At 43.0% G+C, this 20,474-nt stretch overlaps 2 protein-coding genes and 1 non-coding gene across 3 annotated transcripts; 2 read left to right on the forward strand and 1 right to left on the reverse strand.

The window, feature by feature from the left end:
* Positions 1–1,480: 1,480 nt before the first annotated feature.
* Positions 1,481–5,213, reverse strand: LOC135615693 (receptor-like protein kinase 7). The gene is made up of 2 exons (XM_065114542.1): positions 2,328–5,213; positions 1,481–2,168 (listed from the first exon to the last, which is right to left on the reverse strand). The coding sequence occupies exons 1-2, from the start codon at positions 4,948–4,950 to the stop codon at positions 1,759–1,761; spliced, it is 3,033 nt and encodes a 1,010-aa protein (XP_064970614.1). The 5' UTR covers positions 4,951–5,213; the 3' UTR covers positions 1,481–1,758.
* Positions 5,214–10,186: 4,973 nt separating this feature from the next.
* LOC135615694 (cyclin-T1-3-like) lies at positions 10,187–18,996 on the forward strand. Its single transcript, XM_065114543.1, has 7 exons — positions 10,187–10,305; positions 11,687–11,951; positions 13,532–13,613; positions 15,674–15,808; positions 16,460–16,635; positions 16,724–16,875; positions 17,702–18,996. The coding sequence occupies exons 2-7, from the start codon at positions 11,752–11,754 to the stop codon at positions 18,706–18,708; spliced, it is 1,752 nt and encodes a 583-aa protein (XP_064970615.1). The 5' UTR covers positions 10,187–10,305; positions 11,687–11,751; the 3' UTR covers positions 18,709–18,996.
* Positions 18,997–19,293: 297 nt separating this feature from the next.
* Positions 19,294–19,366, forward strand: TRNAR-CCU (transfer RNA arginine (anticodon CCU)). Its single transcript has one exon. It is a non-coding gene; the product is annotated as a tRNA-Arg (tRNA).
* The last annotated feature ends 1,108 nt before the right edge of the window (positions 19,367–20,474 follow it).

A 20,474-nucleotide genomic window follows, 5' to 3' on the forward strand; every position in this document is an offset into this window, starting at 1 on the left:
CTTGTGTGCCCTTGTCATTGGGCGAGCTCACGTCCGGAGGTGGCTAGGGGCACTATGGGCAACGAGCGATTGTTCGAAGCCGAGGGAGCCAATTAGGGATTTGCGTTTGCTTGTCTTTGGTAGAGGAGAGTGGGGTAGGATGATGATGCGAATCGAAGGCAACAATGGATTGCAACGATAAGTCCAATGAAAGTAAAAGTAAAATAATCTTTTAAAAATTTAAAAGTTGTGATGCTCCGTGAGAATTTTTCAAAATATTTTTTTTTTTTTTTTTTGCATTCAACCAAAAGAAGGATGCACGAGTTTCATGTTAAATATACTTTTACCATTCTTCTGAGATGAAGCTGATCAACAGCATGATCTCCTTCTGTAAAGGTCAGACTGTGTCATACTCCATAATGATCTAATTGGACAGATTTGGGTAATATAAAAACAACAGTGAACATTCCATATGCTGCTACCAAAAAAAAAAAAAAAGGCCAATACAGGGAGATACCAAATTATAAGAAATACTATGTTAGGCCTCTTGTCACTTCCAAAGAGATTCTCTGTTCCAAGGACTCTGATTCATAATTTACTTGCTCACTGTGTTCATAATCCCTGATAAAAGAATATGATCATGAATGTGAGAATTAGAAGCTTATGCTTAAATCTTCCCCAAAGAATGCCTTTAAATCACAGGGACATGTTCTTACAGGCAGTGGTGCTTTCCAATTGGTGAGCAGGTTGTATAATGGGGTCATGTCTCTGTCCTCATAATGGTCAGTACTCACGAGTACTCATCACACTTCCAGCACTTGCTTGCATGAAGGAAACAATGGGTTGAATCTTAGGAGACACGATGCAAAACAAATGAGGTAGTGAAGAAATGGAGGCATGGCCTCCGCAGACTTCTCTACCATCTTCTCCAAGTGCTTTCACTAGCCATGGCCAGAGAAGCCACTCACCACACTGCACAGGAACTCCAATCGCCACTCACTACCTGGTGGGACGCTCCGCCACGAGGAAGAACTTGGTGGTGCAGCGTAATGATGGCCAGAGTTGAAGGAAGAATGCTTGCCACACACGGATGAAGTGCCCTTTCGAGAACGCAGAGCCAGTCGACTGGATCGGGCCATGGGGAAGCCCATTCGTGCAATCCGGAGGCAGGATAAGGACGAGGAAGAGGAATGGCAAAGCGAGATGCCCACACCGGTGCGCGAAAGCGATCGATGTGTAATGTTTTGGCTTGGGTGGGGAGGTGGATAAAGAGGACGGCGACGGGGCCGCAATGATTCCGATGCCTTGTTGTGTTGTGTTACGCTTACCAAAGCCGGTTATTCTTTAGTCGCTTCGACATGGGATTGGATGGTCGTGCGCGATTCGCCACAAATGAACGCACTCGACCCATTAATTTAACCGGTTCGGCTCGATGTCACCTTCTGACCCACTAACCCATTAGTTTGACTCCCATACCTGCGCTGACATTGGTCAACGGATCTTTACCCAATGAGAATGTACTGGACCGACACAGTTTCTTATTACTGGGCTTTCATGCCCATCGACACAGATTTAAATCCTATTGCATTTGATACAGCCCGCAACGAGAAGCTCCTCCTCGATCGCTGGATCCTGTACAACATGGACCGCACATCTAATATGGAACCTCGCTGCAGAAATCCGACACCTCGCCTTCTCGTCTGAGAGATCTACCGTGTGCTGCAACGTATGCGCCAAAACTTGGCTTTCTGAGATCGATGATCACCTGCAACGGATCCCTCACATCACGGGCTTCTCAGTCACGCGTTTCCCTTCGGCCATGTACACGCCGTGCTCCGCCTTGTCGCCCTTGCTGATGATTGCAGCGAGGGCTCGACCGCTCGTGGCCTCCTCCAGCATCTGGACCACTGTCCGCATCGACGGTCGCATGGCCGGCAGTCTGGCCGTGCACAGCGCCGCGACACGTAGAACCTTCACGGCTTCCTCTCTCGCCCGCTCCGGGATCCTCCCGTCCACCACGGCCGCCACGCTCTCCCGGCTGCTCATCCTCCTCGTCGCCCAGTAGACGATGTCCTTGTCCTCGCCGTATTCCGCCTCTATCGGCTGCCGTCCTGTCACCAGCTCCATCAGCACCACCCCGAAGCTGTACACGTCGCTCTTCTCGTTCACCTTCCATGTGTACGCGTACTCTGCACGTCCATGGATCGAGAAATCAGGAAACAGAGTTTGGGTTATGCTCGGAGGACTTGGGGAAGAACCAGACGTGAAAGCCAATCAAACAGAGTTTGGAATAAAGGTACATCAACGGTGGATAAAAGAAAGCACGAGGGCAGTGGGTGATCGATCACCTGGGGCGATGTAGCCGTGGGTGCCGGCGATGACATGAGCGGAGGATGCCTCCTCTGCTACTCCGGCGGCAGCGGAGTGCAGTACCTTGGCGAGGCCGAAGTCGGCGATGCGGGGCTTGAGACAGTCGTCGAGGAGGATGTTGCTAGACTTGACGTCCCGGTGGAGGATGGGGCGGTCCCAGCCGTGGTGCAGGTATTCCAGCCCCCGCGCCGCCCCCACTGCGATCTCGTACCTCTCCTCCCACCCCAATTCCATCTTCCCCGCCTCCGTGGACCCATGAAGCCGGTCCCAGAGGCTCCCTTTGGGAAGGTGCTCGTACACCAGCAGGTGGCATTCCTCGCTCGTGATGCTGCAGTACAGCTTCACCACGTTGACGTGCCGCACCGCGCTCAGCGTCCCCACCTCCGCCTCGAACTCCCTCGCCGCCGGCCTCCGCCGCCCCCGCGCTACCAGCATCGCTGCCGTGCTCCGCTCCTTCGCTCCCCCCACCGGGTCGCACCATATCTGCTTCACCGCCACCACCTCCCCGCTCGCCAGCTCCACCCTGTACACCTCCCCCGACCCGCCCTTCCCGATGAGGTTGTACGGCTTGATCGCGTCGACGATCTCCTGCTCGTCGAAGGTCAGGATCCGGAACGACTTCATGTCCCACGACAGGTCCTTCACGACGGCGCGGTCGCCGCCGCTTCCACCGCATGCGTCAGCTCGGCGCTTCTTTAGGACGATGTAGAGGCCGAGGAAGGCGAGGAAGACGGCGGCGATCGAGAAAATGCAGGTGAGGATGGTGCGGAGCCCGTCCGAGGAGCCGCTCTGGGCGGCAGAGCAGCGCCTGAGCGAGCTGAGGTTGTTGGCGCCGACACCATCGATGCAGAGTCCGGGGTTCCCGACGAGGCTCCTGCTGTATGCGGCGATGTCGAGACCCGCGGGGACGGCGCCGGTGAGGCGGTTATTGGAGAGGTCAAGGGAGGAGAGCTTCAGCGTGCTGAGGGTCGCCGGGATCTTGCCGGAGAGCTGGTTGTCGGAGAGATTCAGCGAGTTGAGCCGCGTCAGTTCGCCGAGGCTCGTCGGGATCGGCCCGGACAGGTTGTTCTTGGCGAGGTTGACAGAGCTCAACGAGAGGCACGAACCGATCGCTTCCGGGATCGCGCCGGAGAAGGTGTTGCTCTCGAAATCAAGACTGACAAGGTTCCTTAGCCCCCCAATGCTCGCTGGGATCTCGCCGGAGAACTCGTTATGCGACAAGTCTATGCCGACTATGGACTCCGCTTCTCCGAGCTCCAGCGGAAGCTGGCCGGAGAACTGGTTGTCATCGAGATACAGCTGGTACAGAGACTTGGCGTTGCCGATCCCGACGCCAATTGGGCCTTCGAACTGGTTGATGGCGAGGTCGAGTATGTTCAAATTGGGCAGGCTCCAGAGCCCGGCGGGAACCTCCCCGGAGAGCGAATTTTTGTTCACCCTGAACCGAACCAGAGACGAGCAGTTGGCGTAGCTGGCCGGAATCTCCCCGGTGAATCTGTTCTCCAGCATCAGAAGCTTTATCATCGTGCCCTTCTTGCACATGTCCGGTGGGATCCCACCGGTGAAGAAGTTGGTCGACACGTCGATATAGTTGAACTCCGTCCAGCTGCCGAGCTTCGCCGGTAGCGTCCCGTTGAACCGGTTCGTGTACAGCGAGAGGTTGGTGAGGTACCGGAAGTCCCCGAACTCCGGCGGCACCTCACCGGAGAGGTCGTTTTGAAACAGCTGTAGCGAGATGAGGTTCGTCAAGCGCCGGAGCTCCGAGAGGTCGCCTTCCAATTGATTCTCCGACGCGTCGAAGTAGGCCAGTCGGGAGAGGTTGCCGAACCCAGCTGGAATGGTCCCGGTGATCGAGTTGTTATACATCTCCAGTAGCCAGAGTCCAGAGAGCTTCGCGATCTCCGGCGGGATCCCGCCGGTGAGAAAATTGTCGGCGATCTCCACGTCGATGAGCTCGGTCAAGTTCCCGATCGACGGCGGGATTTCGCCGTGGATGTTGCTGTCAGAGAGGAAGAGCCGGTTGAGCTTGGTCAAGTTCAGAACCACCTTCGGGAAAGGACTGGGATCGAAGGGGTTATCCCCGACGCTGAGCACTTCCAGATCGGTGAGGCCGGCGAGCGAACTCCACGGGAAAGCACCGGTGATGGCGTTATCAGAGAGGTTCAACACTTGGAGCTTGTCGAGCGGCGCCAGGTCGGGGACGGCGCCGGCGAGGTGGTTGAAGGCGAGGTCAAGGCGGCGGAGGCCGGTGCAGTTCCGGAGGTCATCGGAGATGGCGCCGTGGAGGCCATTATAGCCGAGGGAGAGCGCGGAGAGCGAGGGGAGGCGGCAGAGGGAATCGAAGGGTATCTCGCCCGAAATGCCAGCGCTCGTGAGGTCGATCTCGGATACGGATCCATCGGAATCGCACCTGATTCCATCGAAGCTACAGGTGGGGTTACCCGCGTCCCAAGATCGGAAGGCGGTGCTGTTGGCGGCGGTCTGGAGGGATGCTTTGAATTGCAACAGGATTCGGAGCTCCTCGGCCGTGGTTGGAGTGCCTCTGGGAGCGAGGCACAGGAAGAGAGGGAGGAGGAGGAGGAGGAGGAAGCGGTGGTGCATTTTCTGGGAGGAGACGCCCGCGGTGGCGTTCGGGTCGGCTACGCTTCGGTTAAATGATGCGGGGGACACAGATGACTACGAGGAAGAAGAACGGAGGCTGCCGCGGCTTTTGTCATGGAGACGGAAGTGGAGAGCTGACGAGCGCACACGAGTGAGTCGATTAGGTTGGCATTTCTTTCCGGGGCTTTGTCGTCGGGCGACGTGCGCAGGTATGAACCTTCTTTGCCCGCCGTCTTTGACTAGCGAGGTTGTTTGTTGGAGTACGGACTCTTCTATTTGCGCTGTGAGTACACAAACAGAGACGGAAACGTTAACGCTTAAGATTTTATTTGATGATTAAACGATGGTAATTCTTCGCGCTATCAGTAACAAAACGTCCTTAATCTAAACATTGGATTGGGTTGGTGTGGGTGCTGCCCATTCTCCACCGACGGAAGCCGACAATGCTAAGTGGTACCGTCGACGCTACCGTGTCGGGCTTTTGTTCTATAAGAAAACTCACAAACGTATCAACCAGAGGGGCATCTTAAAGTACCGAGAGTGCCTGCACGGATCTTGAAGTAAGTGAGTGAGGGGCTACGATCTCCTGCTCGCGTATCTTGAAGTAAGTAAGTAGGCACGAATCTTAAAGCGCCACGGCCTAAAACCCTGGGAAGAGAGAGAAAAAAGATCGACCAAAATCAGAATCTGCCCAGCGTTCCTGCACGAATCTTAAAGTCGAATGAACTCCTCGGGTTTGTCCCCGCGCGAATCTTAAAGTCTAGAAAATGGACCATATTCTATAGGAAAATGATCCAACCAGGAGCACGAATCTTAAAAAGGTCTCCTGACGCACCAAAATGATAGATGGGTCGATCCTCCGTAGGAAAAACTCTCACGAAGATCAACCAAGTGTTCCTGCACGAATCTCAAAGTACTTAACAGAGCGCGCGCGAGAGAGAGAGAGAGAGACCACCGGCTCTCTTCGTCGTGTACCGAAACGATCGATGGGTCCGCTACATTTATTCGGCACTCGACTCCCGTTTCCATATACGCAAAGAGATGTCGTCTCCCGTTCGCGAGTGTCCGTAGCATTTACGGCGGTGTTGGATGTCGCACAGATGTAATCCAATTATTGAGCATGTCATCGATCACATTTCTCCCTCGGTCAACGACACGAGGGATCGACTCTGCAGCAGCCGTCTTAACAGTATGATCTCCACCTCCATCGAGGAATTCCCACCAACTCGATCATAATTTACAGAATTCCAATTTATAGAAAAAGAGGCATCTGTTTTTCTAAAGATAACCATACCTAAGACAAAATGGATTGAAGCTGGTGGTGTGGTAGATTGAGTCTACAAGTGCATGGTCAACGGAAGCACAAGTGTCTGTTCTTCCTGGTATTAAGCACATGTTTCCTTCTTAGATGTGTCCACCTCATGTAAAGACAAGCCAAGCTCTCGAGCTTTGTCAAACCATTTGTTTCAACGAGTACAATGACAGGCCCAACAAGTCATTCATGTTTTCTTCTCTCGAGTGTTGTTATGTTGATTTCACACAACTTCTAGAATTACTACAACCCTTTTGATCCCACCCCCACAGAACTCACTAGTTAGTGAGGGTTGGTGAGGACATATGGCTCTTGAATTTGATGCTGCTGTGAGTGGATATCCATCAACATCTTCTCCCTTTTGATGGTAGTCACCATTGAATGGTCTTCTCCCTTGCTGGGGTAATACAGGTGATCGAGAAAGAAAAGGAAGCTGCTTTTATCATGATTGATATCGTTGTTGCCTTTGTTGTGATATTGATATCGTCAAAAACCATCATGGATCGATCAAAGGAAGCTTCCTTTTTCCTTTATGGATTCAGTGTAGTAAAGTTACTCGATCCCTTGTAGTCCATGCACGAGTCCGATTGCATGCAGTGCTCCTTCCAGAAAGTCATACCCTACCGCTGTGTCGTTGCCAAAACTGGCCAATATTTCCTCTCACTTGCGTGCTCAAGTCCAAGCTGTCATGGCTGCTTGGTCTCAAAAGTCAAAAGAGTTCACTGGCCTTTTCTCCCGTAGTCTCCAATGTGTTCCTTCGTTCCCACTGCCGGTCTGCTGTCTTCCTGCATCTTCAACAATGGCTTCGGACAAAGGACTGGGAAGCAATGATTTCTGAAACAATGGAACTTCCTGTTCCTGTGCAGTGAAACTGGAGGAAGTAATCTTCAACAGTGGATCGAGGGAGAGCAGGAAACCGTATGATCTGTTCTGTCTGTCTTCGAATGAAGCATGTTGATTCCTGAAACAAAGGGATTTCCTGTTCTTGTGCAGTGAAACTGGAGCAAGTAGTCTGGGAGTAGTGTATGATTTCTTGTCGATATGCGCAAACAATTGGGTCAGGAGTGAGGGGTTATCATCAACATGAATCAACAGGGACCGATTAGATGATAAATTTGAAGATATTGGCTTGTTTTTTTGCTCAAGAAAAGAGGGATCTTGTCTCTTTAGGCTTGTAGGAATTCATTGTTTGAAGGATCGATGTGGTGTTGTCTCGGTGCGTCTCTCACATGGATGAGTACAGCTATTTGACATTTGTTCATGGCATGCTACTGTTTCCTGTATTTATGACTCTCTCCCTAATATTTAATTTGTTTGGTATTTTTTTTCAAAAAAATCCCGAGTTTCTTTTTTTTTCCCTTATAGAACTTTCCTTTTTTAATTTTGTTCCCTCGTAAAGCCTTCATTTTTTAACTATGATATTATTCTTGACTTTGTTATGACTTTCGTCGTTTTGCCGTGGTGTGTGCCGCCTCCTATGATTGTCTTATCCGTCATGTCCTTACGGAGGTTGCTAAGGCTCTCAAGTATACCCTCTTGTTCGACTATCGTAATATTATTTTATAAGCATCGATCACATTTTGGCTAGTTAGAGTGTGGCTCGATTGGAAAGGAGGATATAGGTGCATGGACCTACATGAATTTGTTCACGAAGATACCCTTATAGCCCGATGGTGACCACATTCGGGTAACACTTGAGCGTCAAGTGACGACATACGGTCTTGATCTCTTAGTTGCTAACATGGGGAGAGACATTGAGATTATCATAAACGGAGGAGGAGGAAGGTGTAGGGAATGCTGTATGTAAGCACTAGCAAAGCATGATAGAAGTGATGTTGAAGATTAGGGGAGCCTGCTTGTGAAGCAATGACAATAACGAACAAAGACAAAAGTAAGGGCCTTAGTAGCATTCACAAGCACATAATAAAAAAGATAATCCTAGAAGACAATGGGATGGAAGTAGTGGAATAGAACTAAAACGATGAGACGAAACAAAAGTGATAAGCAACAGGGTGAAAGATGACGCATATGAGAAAAGGTTAAGGGATAAAAACGATCAAGATGGGCAAGAATGGGCGTTTTGGAAGAATAAAGAAAAACAGAATATTGTGTGAAAAATAATAGAAACTTAAGGTTTTAAAAAGGAAAATTACTTTTTCATTAACAATGTGTTTGCAACACATATTCAATTAATGAAAAAAAAGAAAAACTGTAGAGTTGCATATTTATACTCCTTAATATATATATATATATATATATATATATATATATATATATATATATATATATATATAATGAGAATGATAATTTGGGTTTAAAGATATATATGCAAGATAAATATGCACTTGGTGTGTATGTACATGCGTGTGTGAAGAAAGGAATAGTAGAAAATACACAAAAATAGGTTAATAGTTTAATTCTCTATTGAACATTAGCATACAATATTAGGTTAAATAAATACTTACTTTTAAAGAGTTTTTCATTCATTTGAAGGGGAAAAGCCATATTCCGTTTCCGATACCAAAATCAAAATGCAACAAAGAAGGGAGGGATAAATGAAGAAGTAAACAAAATAAAATAACAAAGTCAAATAGAAAAACAAAAGAAGTAAAGAAAGAAGAAAATTTACTGTATCTCCTAAGTTTATTGACCTTACTAATTTTTTATATTAATCTGACAAATCTTATTTTAGTGGGACTTTTTTAAAATCTATAGTTTTCCTCAAATTTAACTGAATAAAACTTGATGATTTAACTTATATATATATATATATATATATATATATATATATATATATATATATATATATATATATATATATATATATATATATATATATATATTTGGCTGACAAGATTCTACTGATTGGAGTTGCATCAATCATTATGATAATGATCACTAGGGAAATCTGCTTCAGTTGTTGATCTCAATGATTTCATTTTTTTTTTTCTGGGGTGGAGTTCATATTTTTGGCAGTTACGTAAAGAACAGCTTTGCTGCATATCTTTTGCACTTTGCAGCTCATTGCAGTATAAATTAATTGAGCCTTCATTCTTTTGTGATAAAGCAAACAAGGACAGACATCCATGATCTTTTGTCCTCTTCAATCCAACCCATATAGTGTTGTGATGATACTTCAAATATAAACCCAATAAATTCAAGTCCAAATCAAGAAAAAAGAAATCATATATATATATATATATATATAACTCAAATATAATTTGATATATTTTAACTAATTATATATTATTTCTTATAATTAGTTAATAAAATATCTAATCTTATTTTATTTATGTTATCGATTTTACTGATGAAAATATCACATGTGTTCAATGGTAAATCGAAATAAGATAAAGTCCACATATGTTTAATGATACGATGCAGAAAAAAATGAGATTAAATATTTCATTTTGATAAGAATAAATATCTTAATATAATTTTTAAAATTATAAAATAATGATATTAAAGATAATTAATTACCTATATAATATGTAATTAACTTATTTTAATGTATATGTATTTATGTTAAGATTATGTGCACTAAACACACATCGTCAAAGCCACTCTGATATTACTGCTAACTTTATCAATGACCAAATTTTGACCCATAATTTTACGTGTAAATCCTAATTTTGGATCCGTTAACCTTGTGGATAATTTGATTTGCAGTGTGCACCACCATTCAGATCCATGAAACTTTTCGGATTCGAGACCCGTTACCAAATTGAATCGACCCGATAGCACTTTTAGGCGGAGACACAGAAAAGAATGCGGTAAATCTCTCCAATGCCTCTTAAGCTTTCGTAAGAAGATATATAGAATATTATATTTTACCGGGTAATCCGTGAGGATACCGAATCCGAATCCGATTCCTATTCCGATTCCGATTTCCGTAAACCCTATACGCCCCGTTTTATAGCCCAACCCTAATCTACTGAGCGCGGATAGAAAGCGTGGGAGAAGAGGGCGCTCGAGGGAACCTCCGCTCGCTCGACGGAGACGATCGGCATCGGAGGCGCGCGATTCGAGTTCCTGCGCCACGGGTAAGATCGATTCCTCCTCCCTTCCCTGCCCGTTCCTTTGTTCCCTCTTCTATTTGGATTTCGATGCGGATGTCGTCGGCTTGTGATTGTTCGCGAGGGCACATGGTGGCTCTATTCTTGCATCTGATTCTGATTTATTTTGCGTTTATTTGGTTTTTGGATTGGTAATAGTTTCGTTCTGAGGCATGTACGGCGTCTATTCCCGTGTATCGATTGCCTGTTGCATTGCGCTTATGGTTAGGGTTAGATCTTGAACGGTCTTGAATCGTTTGTTTTCAGCACCGAAAAGTAATTTAATGTCTCTTACGACGATTATGTCGGTATGTGGGTGGCATTTTGTAGGCTCGGTGCCCATTCCCGAGCGTCGATTGCCTGTTGCATTGTTTGGGTTAGATCTTTAACGCTCTTTAATCGTGTGTTTTTAGCACAACATAGTAATTTAGTCTCTCTTACGATGAATATCTAGGTATCTGTGTGGCGTTTATAGGCTCGGTGCCTATTCCTGTGCGTCGATTGCCTGTTGCATTGAGATTCTGGTTAGGGTTAGATCTTGAACGCTATTGAATCGTATGTTGTTAGCACCACATAGTAATTGAGTGTCTCTTAGTGGGATTTTTAGGCCGTCTCTCCTGAAATTGATCGGAATATTATCTTTAAGTTTTAGGTACAGATTGTATTTCCTGGTCTTCAGAATCGTGGTTGTGTTATGATTGATTTAGAAATTAACCGAGGACATTTAGTAGACGCAGTATTGGTTGCTTTTGTTTAAGGAATATATTATTGCATGAAAAAAGTATTGTTCTATAGCAAATCAATTGACTCAATGAAGCGACTATCCATCCGGTCTCCTATGGTTGAACAACATAACGTGGATGAATTAATGAACTGCATTGAAAATTGAATAGCATTCCGTTCTTCATTTTTCTAATTGATCAATGCACAAAGATATATTACTTCTTTTGAATCTTGATATTTCATCATTTTTTCTTCATCATCTTCTTCTGCATGTGGCTCTCATACATACAGTATGCTGCACCATTTTCCCAGGCCATTGCCATAGGAGTTAGCTATACTCTTTAAGGCGGTCACTAGATATTCTGATGGTTTTCGAGATGTCTAACGGGTTTGGGGAGGGATAATACTGTCAGGATCAGTAAAATTGTTCATGTTGGGTTAACAGTGTCGTAAACAATCATGCACTTGCAATGGAAAATTCACATGACATGGAAACTCGTGCACTTATTGCTCCTTAACCTTCTGCACAGATGGAAATATTGTGGCATCTTTAAATTCATTGATAAGTGCTTAATCATATTAGCTCCCTGCTAAAAGAAAACAAAATCCCTATTAAGATGTCTATGTGTCTGACTGTTTTGTCCAGGATTTTGCTGTTACTAAATCAGGAAGCAGATCAACTTAGAGTAACATAGTTTGAACTATAATCATATGGCTGGAGATAGCCCAAGGATGTTCTCATATGACAGGGATGAGGAAGTTAAACTGCCTGGAGCTTCTTGGTATCTAAGTCGTAAGGATATTGAAGACAACTCTCCGTCTAGGAGAGATGGCACTGATCTCAAGAAAGAAACTTATCTTCGAAAGTCTTACTGCACATTTCTGCAAGATTTAGGCATGAGACTGAAAGTGTAAGTTCTCTTATTTATGTAATTACAATTCAAGTTATGCCTCCTCAATTAAATTGAATCTACTTGATATAATGGAATAAGATCTTTCTTCATTTACCAGTTATTCTGTTGCTCTGTTTTTGGTGGGTATGTTTCTTAAACTCTGATATAATGGTTCTACATGCTGATGGAAGCATTATGATTCTTGTTGTAAATGCTGCTCATTTTTCTAGATATTTCAGATGATATGATCTGAACTAAAAGCATGCAAATACCTTTTGAGGCTAATGTATATGCCAAGGGGAAGGTACATATTTTGAGACCTTGATTTGACACTGGTAACTAACTAACAGTATCATGTTATGACTTCATTGTAAAGTAAAATAAACATTGGTGAAAAGGGTATGAGCTTTTATATTCCAATATTTGATAACTCATAGAATGAAGTGGATTAAGAGTAGTTAATTGCTTCTCTAGTTCAATAAATAGAAGAAACCTCCCAGAGCTATCGATTAGAATACTGAGACACAAAATATAATAAATTTATCTCAGTAGATTACAGTCATCTAGCAGAATAGATAATCTCATCAGCTCACAAAAACCCATTATCTGTAAATAGCTTATCTAATCTATATTGGATCCATTTTGAGACTCATAGACATCAAATATACTTAAAAATAAAGGACTCTAAAGACTTCCTGAAATAGATAAGTGAAAATCAGTCTGAATTACTAAAATTAGTAAAATCTATCCTATTCTCTCATGAAGTTGGCTTGACGATGCTTCTCGAAATTTTCTTCCCATTTTGCATTGGAGTAGCTTTTGGATGGAATGAGGGACTCCTACTTTAATCAAAGTGCAGGCTCCTAATTTTCAAATTTGGATTGTTGTTTTTTTCCTCCAATTAACAGGCTCCTAAGTTTTGGTTAAAACCTGCTATCCTAGTTTCCTTAGGAATTGTATAGGCTCTCAAAGGGGTTGTTTCAACCCTATTAAGGGTTGACCAAGGTCAATCTTTGCCTGAATGACCTAGGGAAGTCTAGGTGGCCTGAATATGTTGAATTCTGCTTGATAATATTGTAGTGGTATGATTTTCCACGACAACAAGCTTGAACAAACAAGTTATCTTACTAGTCTCACACGGTGATGGTTGTGCTCTAAACAAACCTAGATGAAAGCCTTGAGACAAATTGGTAACAAGAGATACAAGTGCATAGGTGTAATATATGGTGCGAGAGATCATTTGTGGTTGTATAGTGGGGTATATATGAGGTGCTGTGATAAAATTTAAATGATAGCAATTGTAAAAGTGACATGTTATAATTTAATATAGTTGTAAACAGGGAAAAGGGAGATAATAGAATTGTGAGATTAAACAAGGAATTTGGTAAATGAGATCCATAAACTACTCAAATCACAAGAGGATCCATGTAACTGATCATATGCAGTTGAGAACAATGGCTTCTTGTTCATTGTACATGTTTCTTATTCTGGTCTTATGCTCTCTTTGTTATAAGTTTCTGTGGCTATTGTTGCAGTAGTTTTCTGTCTAGTGTTTGTAGCTAGAATTGAGATTTGACCTCAAAACTTTCTTGGTGCAGACCTCAAGTAACAATAGCCACTGCAATTGTATTCAGTCACCGGTTTTTTCTTCGCCAATCTCATGCAAAAAATGACCGGAGAGTAAGTATAACTCCCTGGCAGACAGAATTTTTTTTCGTTCGTGGTAGGACTGTAGAAACAATTTAATTGATTAATGAACATTTTATGCTTATTTGCAGTATGCGATCTCAAATTTGGATTGTGCAGCCCTTTAAATGCCTTTTTTAGATGCAAAACTATTATCACTTTTTTTTAAGGAATTCAATCAAATAAAATTTTCTTCCTAGAGAAGCTGTCCAATAGTGTGATGATGGTGAAAGTTTCCAGTGCACAGACATTAATGGTATATAATAGAGTAATTTTTTTTGCTTGCTACTTCATCATCCACTCTATTTGTGTCAGAAAGGAATGTAGGAAGTTAGTCAAATATTTTTTTCTAGAGCTATTGTATATTGTAATGGTGAATGTTGTCAGTGAATGGATTGTGTCCATGTTGAAGTGTCATAGAGATGTCTAGCTTGGCATTGACATTTTAATAATTAGTGATAATAGCATCATTGTAGTTAAAGGCACTGGTGCCAAGATGCCCGAGGTGCTAGTCACTTGCCTAGGCACCAAGCAAAGCGAGATACTCCCAAATATTAAAATTTTAAAAATATATATCAAGCATGATAAATATAATTGCTAAAATAAAAATCACGCATCAAAATTTTATTCATTTAAATTACCAAATTACATTGTTAGTTAGGTGGATGTGGGTTGCTATCGGTTGGGAGTGGAAGAGAAAGGAGGGACGTTTGAGACAAGGTTGTTGTTGGTTGGGACATTGGGTGGCTGTGCGTTGCTGTTGGTTTGGAGGGGAAAAGAGGGAGGGGAAGACACTGGCGGACGTCTTTATGAGGGGCTATGACGAAAGGGGAAAAGGGAGGGGAAGACGACAGCTTGGGGGGTTGCGATGAGGAAGGGAGGAGGGGGGGGGGGGGGAGAGGGGAGACGCTGCTGACTGTGGCAGAGGAGGGAAAGGGGTGTTGTTGGGGTCTAGGAAGTGTAGAACAACAAAGGAGGAAGAGGAGAGAGATATAAAGGAAGAGCTCATTGGAGGAGGGCGTCACCACGGCCATTGTTCCTTGATGGAGAGGAAGATGCCACAGTCGTCGTTCGTCAAGGAAAATGCTGCAACCATTTGCTGGAGAAGAAGGCCGCAACCATTTGTTGGAGAGGAAGGCACTGTTGCAATTATGGCTCATGGGTGTGTTGGTTGGGGGCCAGGGTGTGGAGGACTGTTTGATCTGGTTCAATCGAACCGGTTCAAAGATAATTGAGCTCAACACAGATCTACTTCAAATGAGGCATGTTAATTGAGCTCAACCCAAACCTGATTTGAATGAGGTGGGTGCTTGGCCTGACCAACACCTAGGCCACACCCAGCCGAAGGTGCTTGTCTGGACTAGTTTCCATGTGCTTGGGCCTCACCTCACCTCACTTGAGCCCCTAGTGATGTTCATGGGCCGTGCCTAGCCGAAGGTGCTTCTGCACTTGTGTGGACCAGTTTTTGGGTGCTCGGGCCTCTCCTTGCCTCATGGTGCCTAGGCGAGCACCCGGTGACTTCATTGAATAGCATTTTTGTTCCATATTTTTAATGCAATCTCCCATGGTAAGGTGCGATGCTTTGTAGTTGGCAAATTACTTATAAATGATATGTGGTATTTACATGGATCAGATATGAGCAAATTGGATACTGTTCCTTAAAGATTACTTAAATCAGAAGATGCAGATATTGTTTCTTTCATATTTTTAGAAGAGGGAGGGAGGGAAAGGAGAAAAAGGGGTGGGGGGTGGGTGGGGGGGGAGAGAGAGAGCGACAATGTATCAATGCAAGCCAGTGTGGTAATTGCTGTGCTAGTTACCATATGGCATGAGGGCTTGCAGTAAAAAGGTGATTCATTGGTATAAAGATGTAATTTTGTTCTTTTGTTTCTCCAGTTGGTAGTTTTGAGATGCTTTTTTTTTTTTTTTGCATTCTGTTGGATAGACACTTGTCTTTTGTCCCTGGAATGGTTCTTTATTTGTGTGATCTTTTTATTTTTTTGGGTCATCGTCTTTCATGATGCTTAATCTTTCATGCTCATGGTCTTCTGCAGACTATTGCTACTGTTTGCATGTTTTTGGCGGGAAAAGTAGAAGAAACTCCTCGGCCATTGAAGGATGTCATTCTTGTTTCTTATGAGATTATACATAAAAAGGATCCTACTGCAGTCCAACGAATTAAACAGAGGGTAAGACATTTGACTAATAGTAGTTAAATATCATTCCATCTCAGTCTTCTGACTTTGTTTGTTTATTTATGGTGGTTTTAGATATGTTGTCTATACCTTTTCCTTGGAAATGCCTCTATACCTTCCTTTAAAAATGATATTATGCAATTATTTGAATCTTGGTGCTAGTAATTGCCTCAACCTCGGTGGGACTGGTATGATACCAGCATACTGATGGTATACACTATCTGGTACTGGTTGTGGAAAGAAACACTCCACCATGTTTGAAAATTAGTATATTACTGCATGAGCATCAGATGGTGTCTATATATAGAGTCAAGCATCAAAAGGGTCATGCAATATGGTAATCTGTTAGTGAGATGTTCAAAAATAGTATACTAGTGAAGTTTCTGTCCTTGTCATAATTTTTGGTAATTGCTCATTCATGTACCATATGTCTTGTGCAAAATTTCAAGGATTTTTTACAAAGCCGGTTGAATTTGTATGTTCTCATTGTTTTCTGCCATGATTGTACTCTTGGTGCCACCTAAATGGGCAGAAATTTCGTAGTCAACACTTGATATGTATATGCCAATCATCTTCTTTTTAGTTTTATGAGGATATTCGTGATGGTTTGCAACTGCCAACTATATTCAATGTCATTGCTTTCAGGAAGTATATGAACAGCAGAAAGAATTGATTTTACTCGGGGAACGATTGGTACTTGCAACGCTTGGTTTTGACCTCAATGTGCAGCATCCATACAAACCTCTTGTTGAAGCAATAAAGAAGTTTAAAATTGCTCAAAATGCCCTTGCACAAGTTGCTTGGAATTTTGTCAATGATGGGTATGTCAAAAAAATCCTGCCATTTTTTGGCTTTCCAGTTTTAATTTCGATTATGTGTCTTCATTACACACTGGAAGGGGGTATGCAGGCTCCGTACTTCGCTATGTCTGCAATTTAAGTCCCACCATATAGCAGCTGGTGCTATTTTCCTGGCAGCCAAGTTTCTAAAAGTAAAGCTTCCTTCAGATGGTGAAAAGGTCTGGTGGCAGGAATTTGATGTTACCCCTCGACAGTTGGAAGGTATGTTCTAAACTTTCTCTGTTTAGCCTAGCCCATCTCCATTGCATATTTCCATTCTTTCTCTGAATTCTGGGATGAGATCTGGGTTTAGCATTGCCTTCATCAAGATGTTTGAAGGCATTACTAGGCTAATTAGTTCATGTCCAAGAACACATTTTACTGTTTGCTATTAGAGTATTCGAGATTTTTTTATTTATTGAGTATTAGAGCAGTTTGGAATCAGTTTGCTTTAATGCAGTTTACCATGTGACGTGTGTAGGCAATACATTAATCTGAAGTGTGGTTAATTTGGTCTGCTCATGTCTGCTAAAATATGTTATTTTTAAAGCATAATTCTTTGAAGATACCATGTAATCTTTAATTGGTACTAGAAATCTTCTTTTCATTTTTCTTCAGCTGAATTTAATGTTTTAGCTTTATTATTTTTAACCTACAAATGGGACAGTGTGTGGATGGAGTAGCAACACCTTCAAACACCACCTGGATAAACACACAAAGTAAGCTGCTTAGTCGTAGATGAGTCAAGTTTTCGTAAGACGATTGTCTTCTGTCCTGACTGTCATCATGCTTTCTCTTTTCTTGAGCAGGTGGTACATCTTTTACTTTGTTGTTCATTGAATGGTTGAACTTTTGGTCATTTCCTCTTTGTTTCCTATATTGTTTTATTTTAGATTGTAAAAATGTTCAAGTGAACTCGCAATTTCCAGATGTCTTTTCATTCCTCATGTGCATTGTCTACCAAGATGAATTAATATTATACCTGAATTTCTTCTATTTATTTATTTTCTCAGTTATTTTATTAACTACAAAATTTCTCTTCTTTCAGAGATTAGCAATCAAATGTTGGAACTTTATGAGCAAAACCGTCCAGCACTGTCTTCCCAAGGAAATGAAACCGAAGGTAGTTCAGCCAGTGGGGTCAGCCACCGTGCTCCTGCAAACACTCCTCTTGACGTTGAGGAGCCTACCACACAAAGTGGATATTCCTATGTGTCAAAAAATGCTACCATGCAGAGTAGTTCAACTCATTCTCTGTCTGAACAACCTCACTCAGATAAGCATAGTGGAAGCAGCAGTGTTGTGCATACTGATGCTAATGACCACACTAGGCACGGAACAAGAGCTGTAGTTTCTGATAACAAAGTTGGAGTTGGAGTCAAGGATCACTGGCATCACGAGCCACTGAGCAATCCAGATACTATGGGCAGTACATTCCATCATAGGCCTGAACAACCAGGGGAAGAGCTTGTATCTGATGGTACAGAGGGGATGGTTGAAACAAGAGAGAAGAATTCCATCTACATTGAAGGTTCTAAAGTTGACCCTCCCATGGTTGATGCCATGAAGAAGATTGACAAGGACAAAGTGAAGGCTGCATTGGAGAAAAGAAGAAAATCTCGAGCTGATAATGCCAAAAAAGTGGATCTGATGGATGATGATGACCTCATCGAGAGGGAGTTGGAACACGGTGTTGAATTAGCAGTTGAGGACGAGAGAAACAAACAGACGGGTCGAAGCTGGTCCAAACCTACTTACCGACAGGAGTCTCTTAGTTCTGACCATGTCATGGAGATTGCCTACCACGGGTCTCAGAAGGCGACGGAGAATGCTGAAGAAGGGGAGCTATCAGTGGATAGTCAGGGTATCCATTCACCTGAGTCTAGCAACAAGAAAAGAAAAGCAGTTAGCTCCCCAGGGAAGCATTTCAGTGCGAAGAATGGGTATGACCTCCCACATTATCATGTGCCTTCAAAGCGCCAGGAGACTCGCGAAGACATGCGTAGATTGGAACGTGGCGAGAGGGATCATAAAAGGCTCAGGCAGGAAAATTAGGTGTTATATGCAGTAAGTTCTGGTGGGACAGATTTAAATATAGCAGCAGCTGGGTGCGATCTCTTGGGAGGAGCCTTTGCAAAGTGCAAAAATTCTTAAAAGGTAAATTTTATACGTGAAACCTGTTGTACTTGCAAATTTAGAACTTTGCAAAGCCAGAGAGAGAGAGAGAGAGAGGTGTAAAGATATGTGGCTCAATGGCTTTTTTTTTTTTCGTCAGAAGAATTGTGGCTCAATGGAGTGTTGATCCAATTTAATTTGCTCAAGTGTTTTATCTAATTTTCTTTACGGAACCGTAATTGCAAAGTCTATATCTGTTCGATCAGCATGATTTAATTTCCAATATAGATTTTAATTGTTGTGGTAACAACAGGGTTGGCATCGGAAAATTGGTCATCCATCAAGCTCATATTTTCATGCGGACTTCCGCGAGGAGATAACTCGATGATACCACGTGATACGCGCATGCATGCACGGGTACAGGAGTTCGAATTATATTGTAAACGTCGACTGCTCATTAGCGTGTATCATCAGATATAAAGAATAGTAAATAAAATGGAGCAGTAGATACCAACAGAGTGTGCAGCGCCTGTAGCTCAGTGGATAGAGCGTCTGTTTCCTAAGCAGAAAGTCGTAGGTTCGACCCCTACCTGGCGCGTCTCTTATCATTTTTATTAACTTTCATCCTCCATATCCTTTTTTTTTGTTTTCAATTAAGTTTTCATCTGACAAACCAAACTTCCTGTGATTTTTCATTACCACTTAACTACATTAATCAGAACAAAAAAAAACAATTTTAATCTACAAACAAAACAAAATGTAGTACTAGATAGATAGATAGATAGATAGATAGATAGATAGATAGAGAGAGAGAGACTCTTATCTTCCTTCACATTTCTCAAACTTTCCATTTCAATTTATTAAACAAATAAATCTATCAAAAGAATAAAGTAGATAGAGAAAAAAAGTCAAGGATTTGTTATGCAATTAATGATTTCCTAAATTATCAACAAACCCAAATATCTACCACAGGAAGTCTTTATGTTTTCTAGAGAGTTGGTAAACAATTCCTTACAAGATTTTGTATTTACACTCACTTCTTTATATTTATATATATGTGTTTATATATATATATATGTTACTTATTTATTTTTTTCTTTAATGGATTGCATCTGAGTTGCATTATTATTCTTTTTTTATTCTAAAAAATGATTTATTTTAGTGTATGCAGAGATATGTGCATCAACGATGCATTCATTGTGACTCCCAGCTATTCATAACCTAATCGATATCAGTTACTTTAGCCGATAGAAGATTTTGGGATCGAATCTCTCATCTTCAAAGAATCAAAAGGGCAGATGACATGTCGTTTTGCAAACTCATACATCTTTCACACACTCGTTCTTAACATCGATCGGATGATGCTAAACCAAAGAGCTACTCCCGCACATCGATCCCATCAGCTTTAGCATCTGATGATGCAGGGGCAGCTCCTGATGAACACAGCTGCGGAAGGACGTGCTTGGGGGGGTGGCAGAAAGAAGAAGCATGTGTGTTGCTCGCATCAACGATCCAACTCTCAACTCTCTTCTGAATCATGCTCCATCGGCATGACTGCGCTCGGATGAGTTCCTCGGGTCAACCATTTCGGTCAACTTAACGAGCACCAAGAACTAAGATCGTTGGTGTTTCTTGGAACATCCGAAGACCTCCGACGGCAGTGACGACATGGAGCGGAGTTGCTGGTTGACTTTTGGGTTTCATGC

This window comes from Musa acuminata, chromosome BXJ2-6 (assembly GCF_036884655.1).
Source record: "Musa acuminata AAA Group cultivar baxijiao chromosome BXJ2-6, Cavendish_Baxijiao_AAA, whole genome shotgun sequence".
In the NCBI taxonomy this organism is placed as follows: Eukaryota; Viridiplantae; Streptophyta; class Magnoliopsida; order Zingiberales; family Musaceae; genus Musa; species Musa acuminata.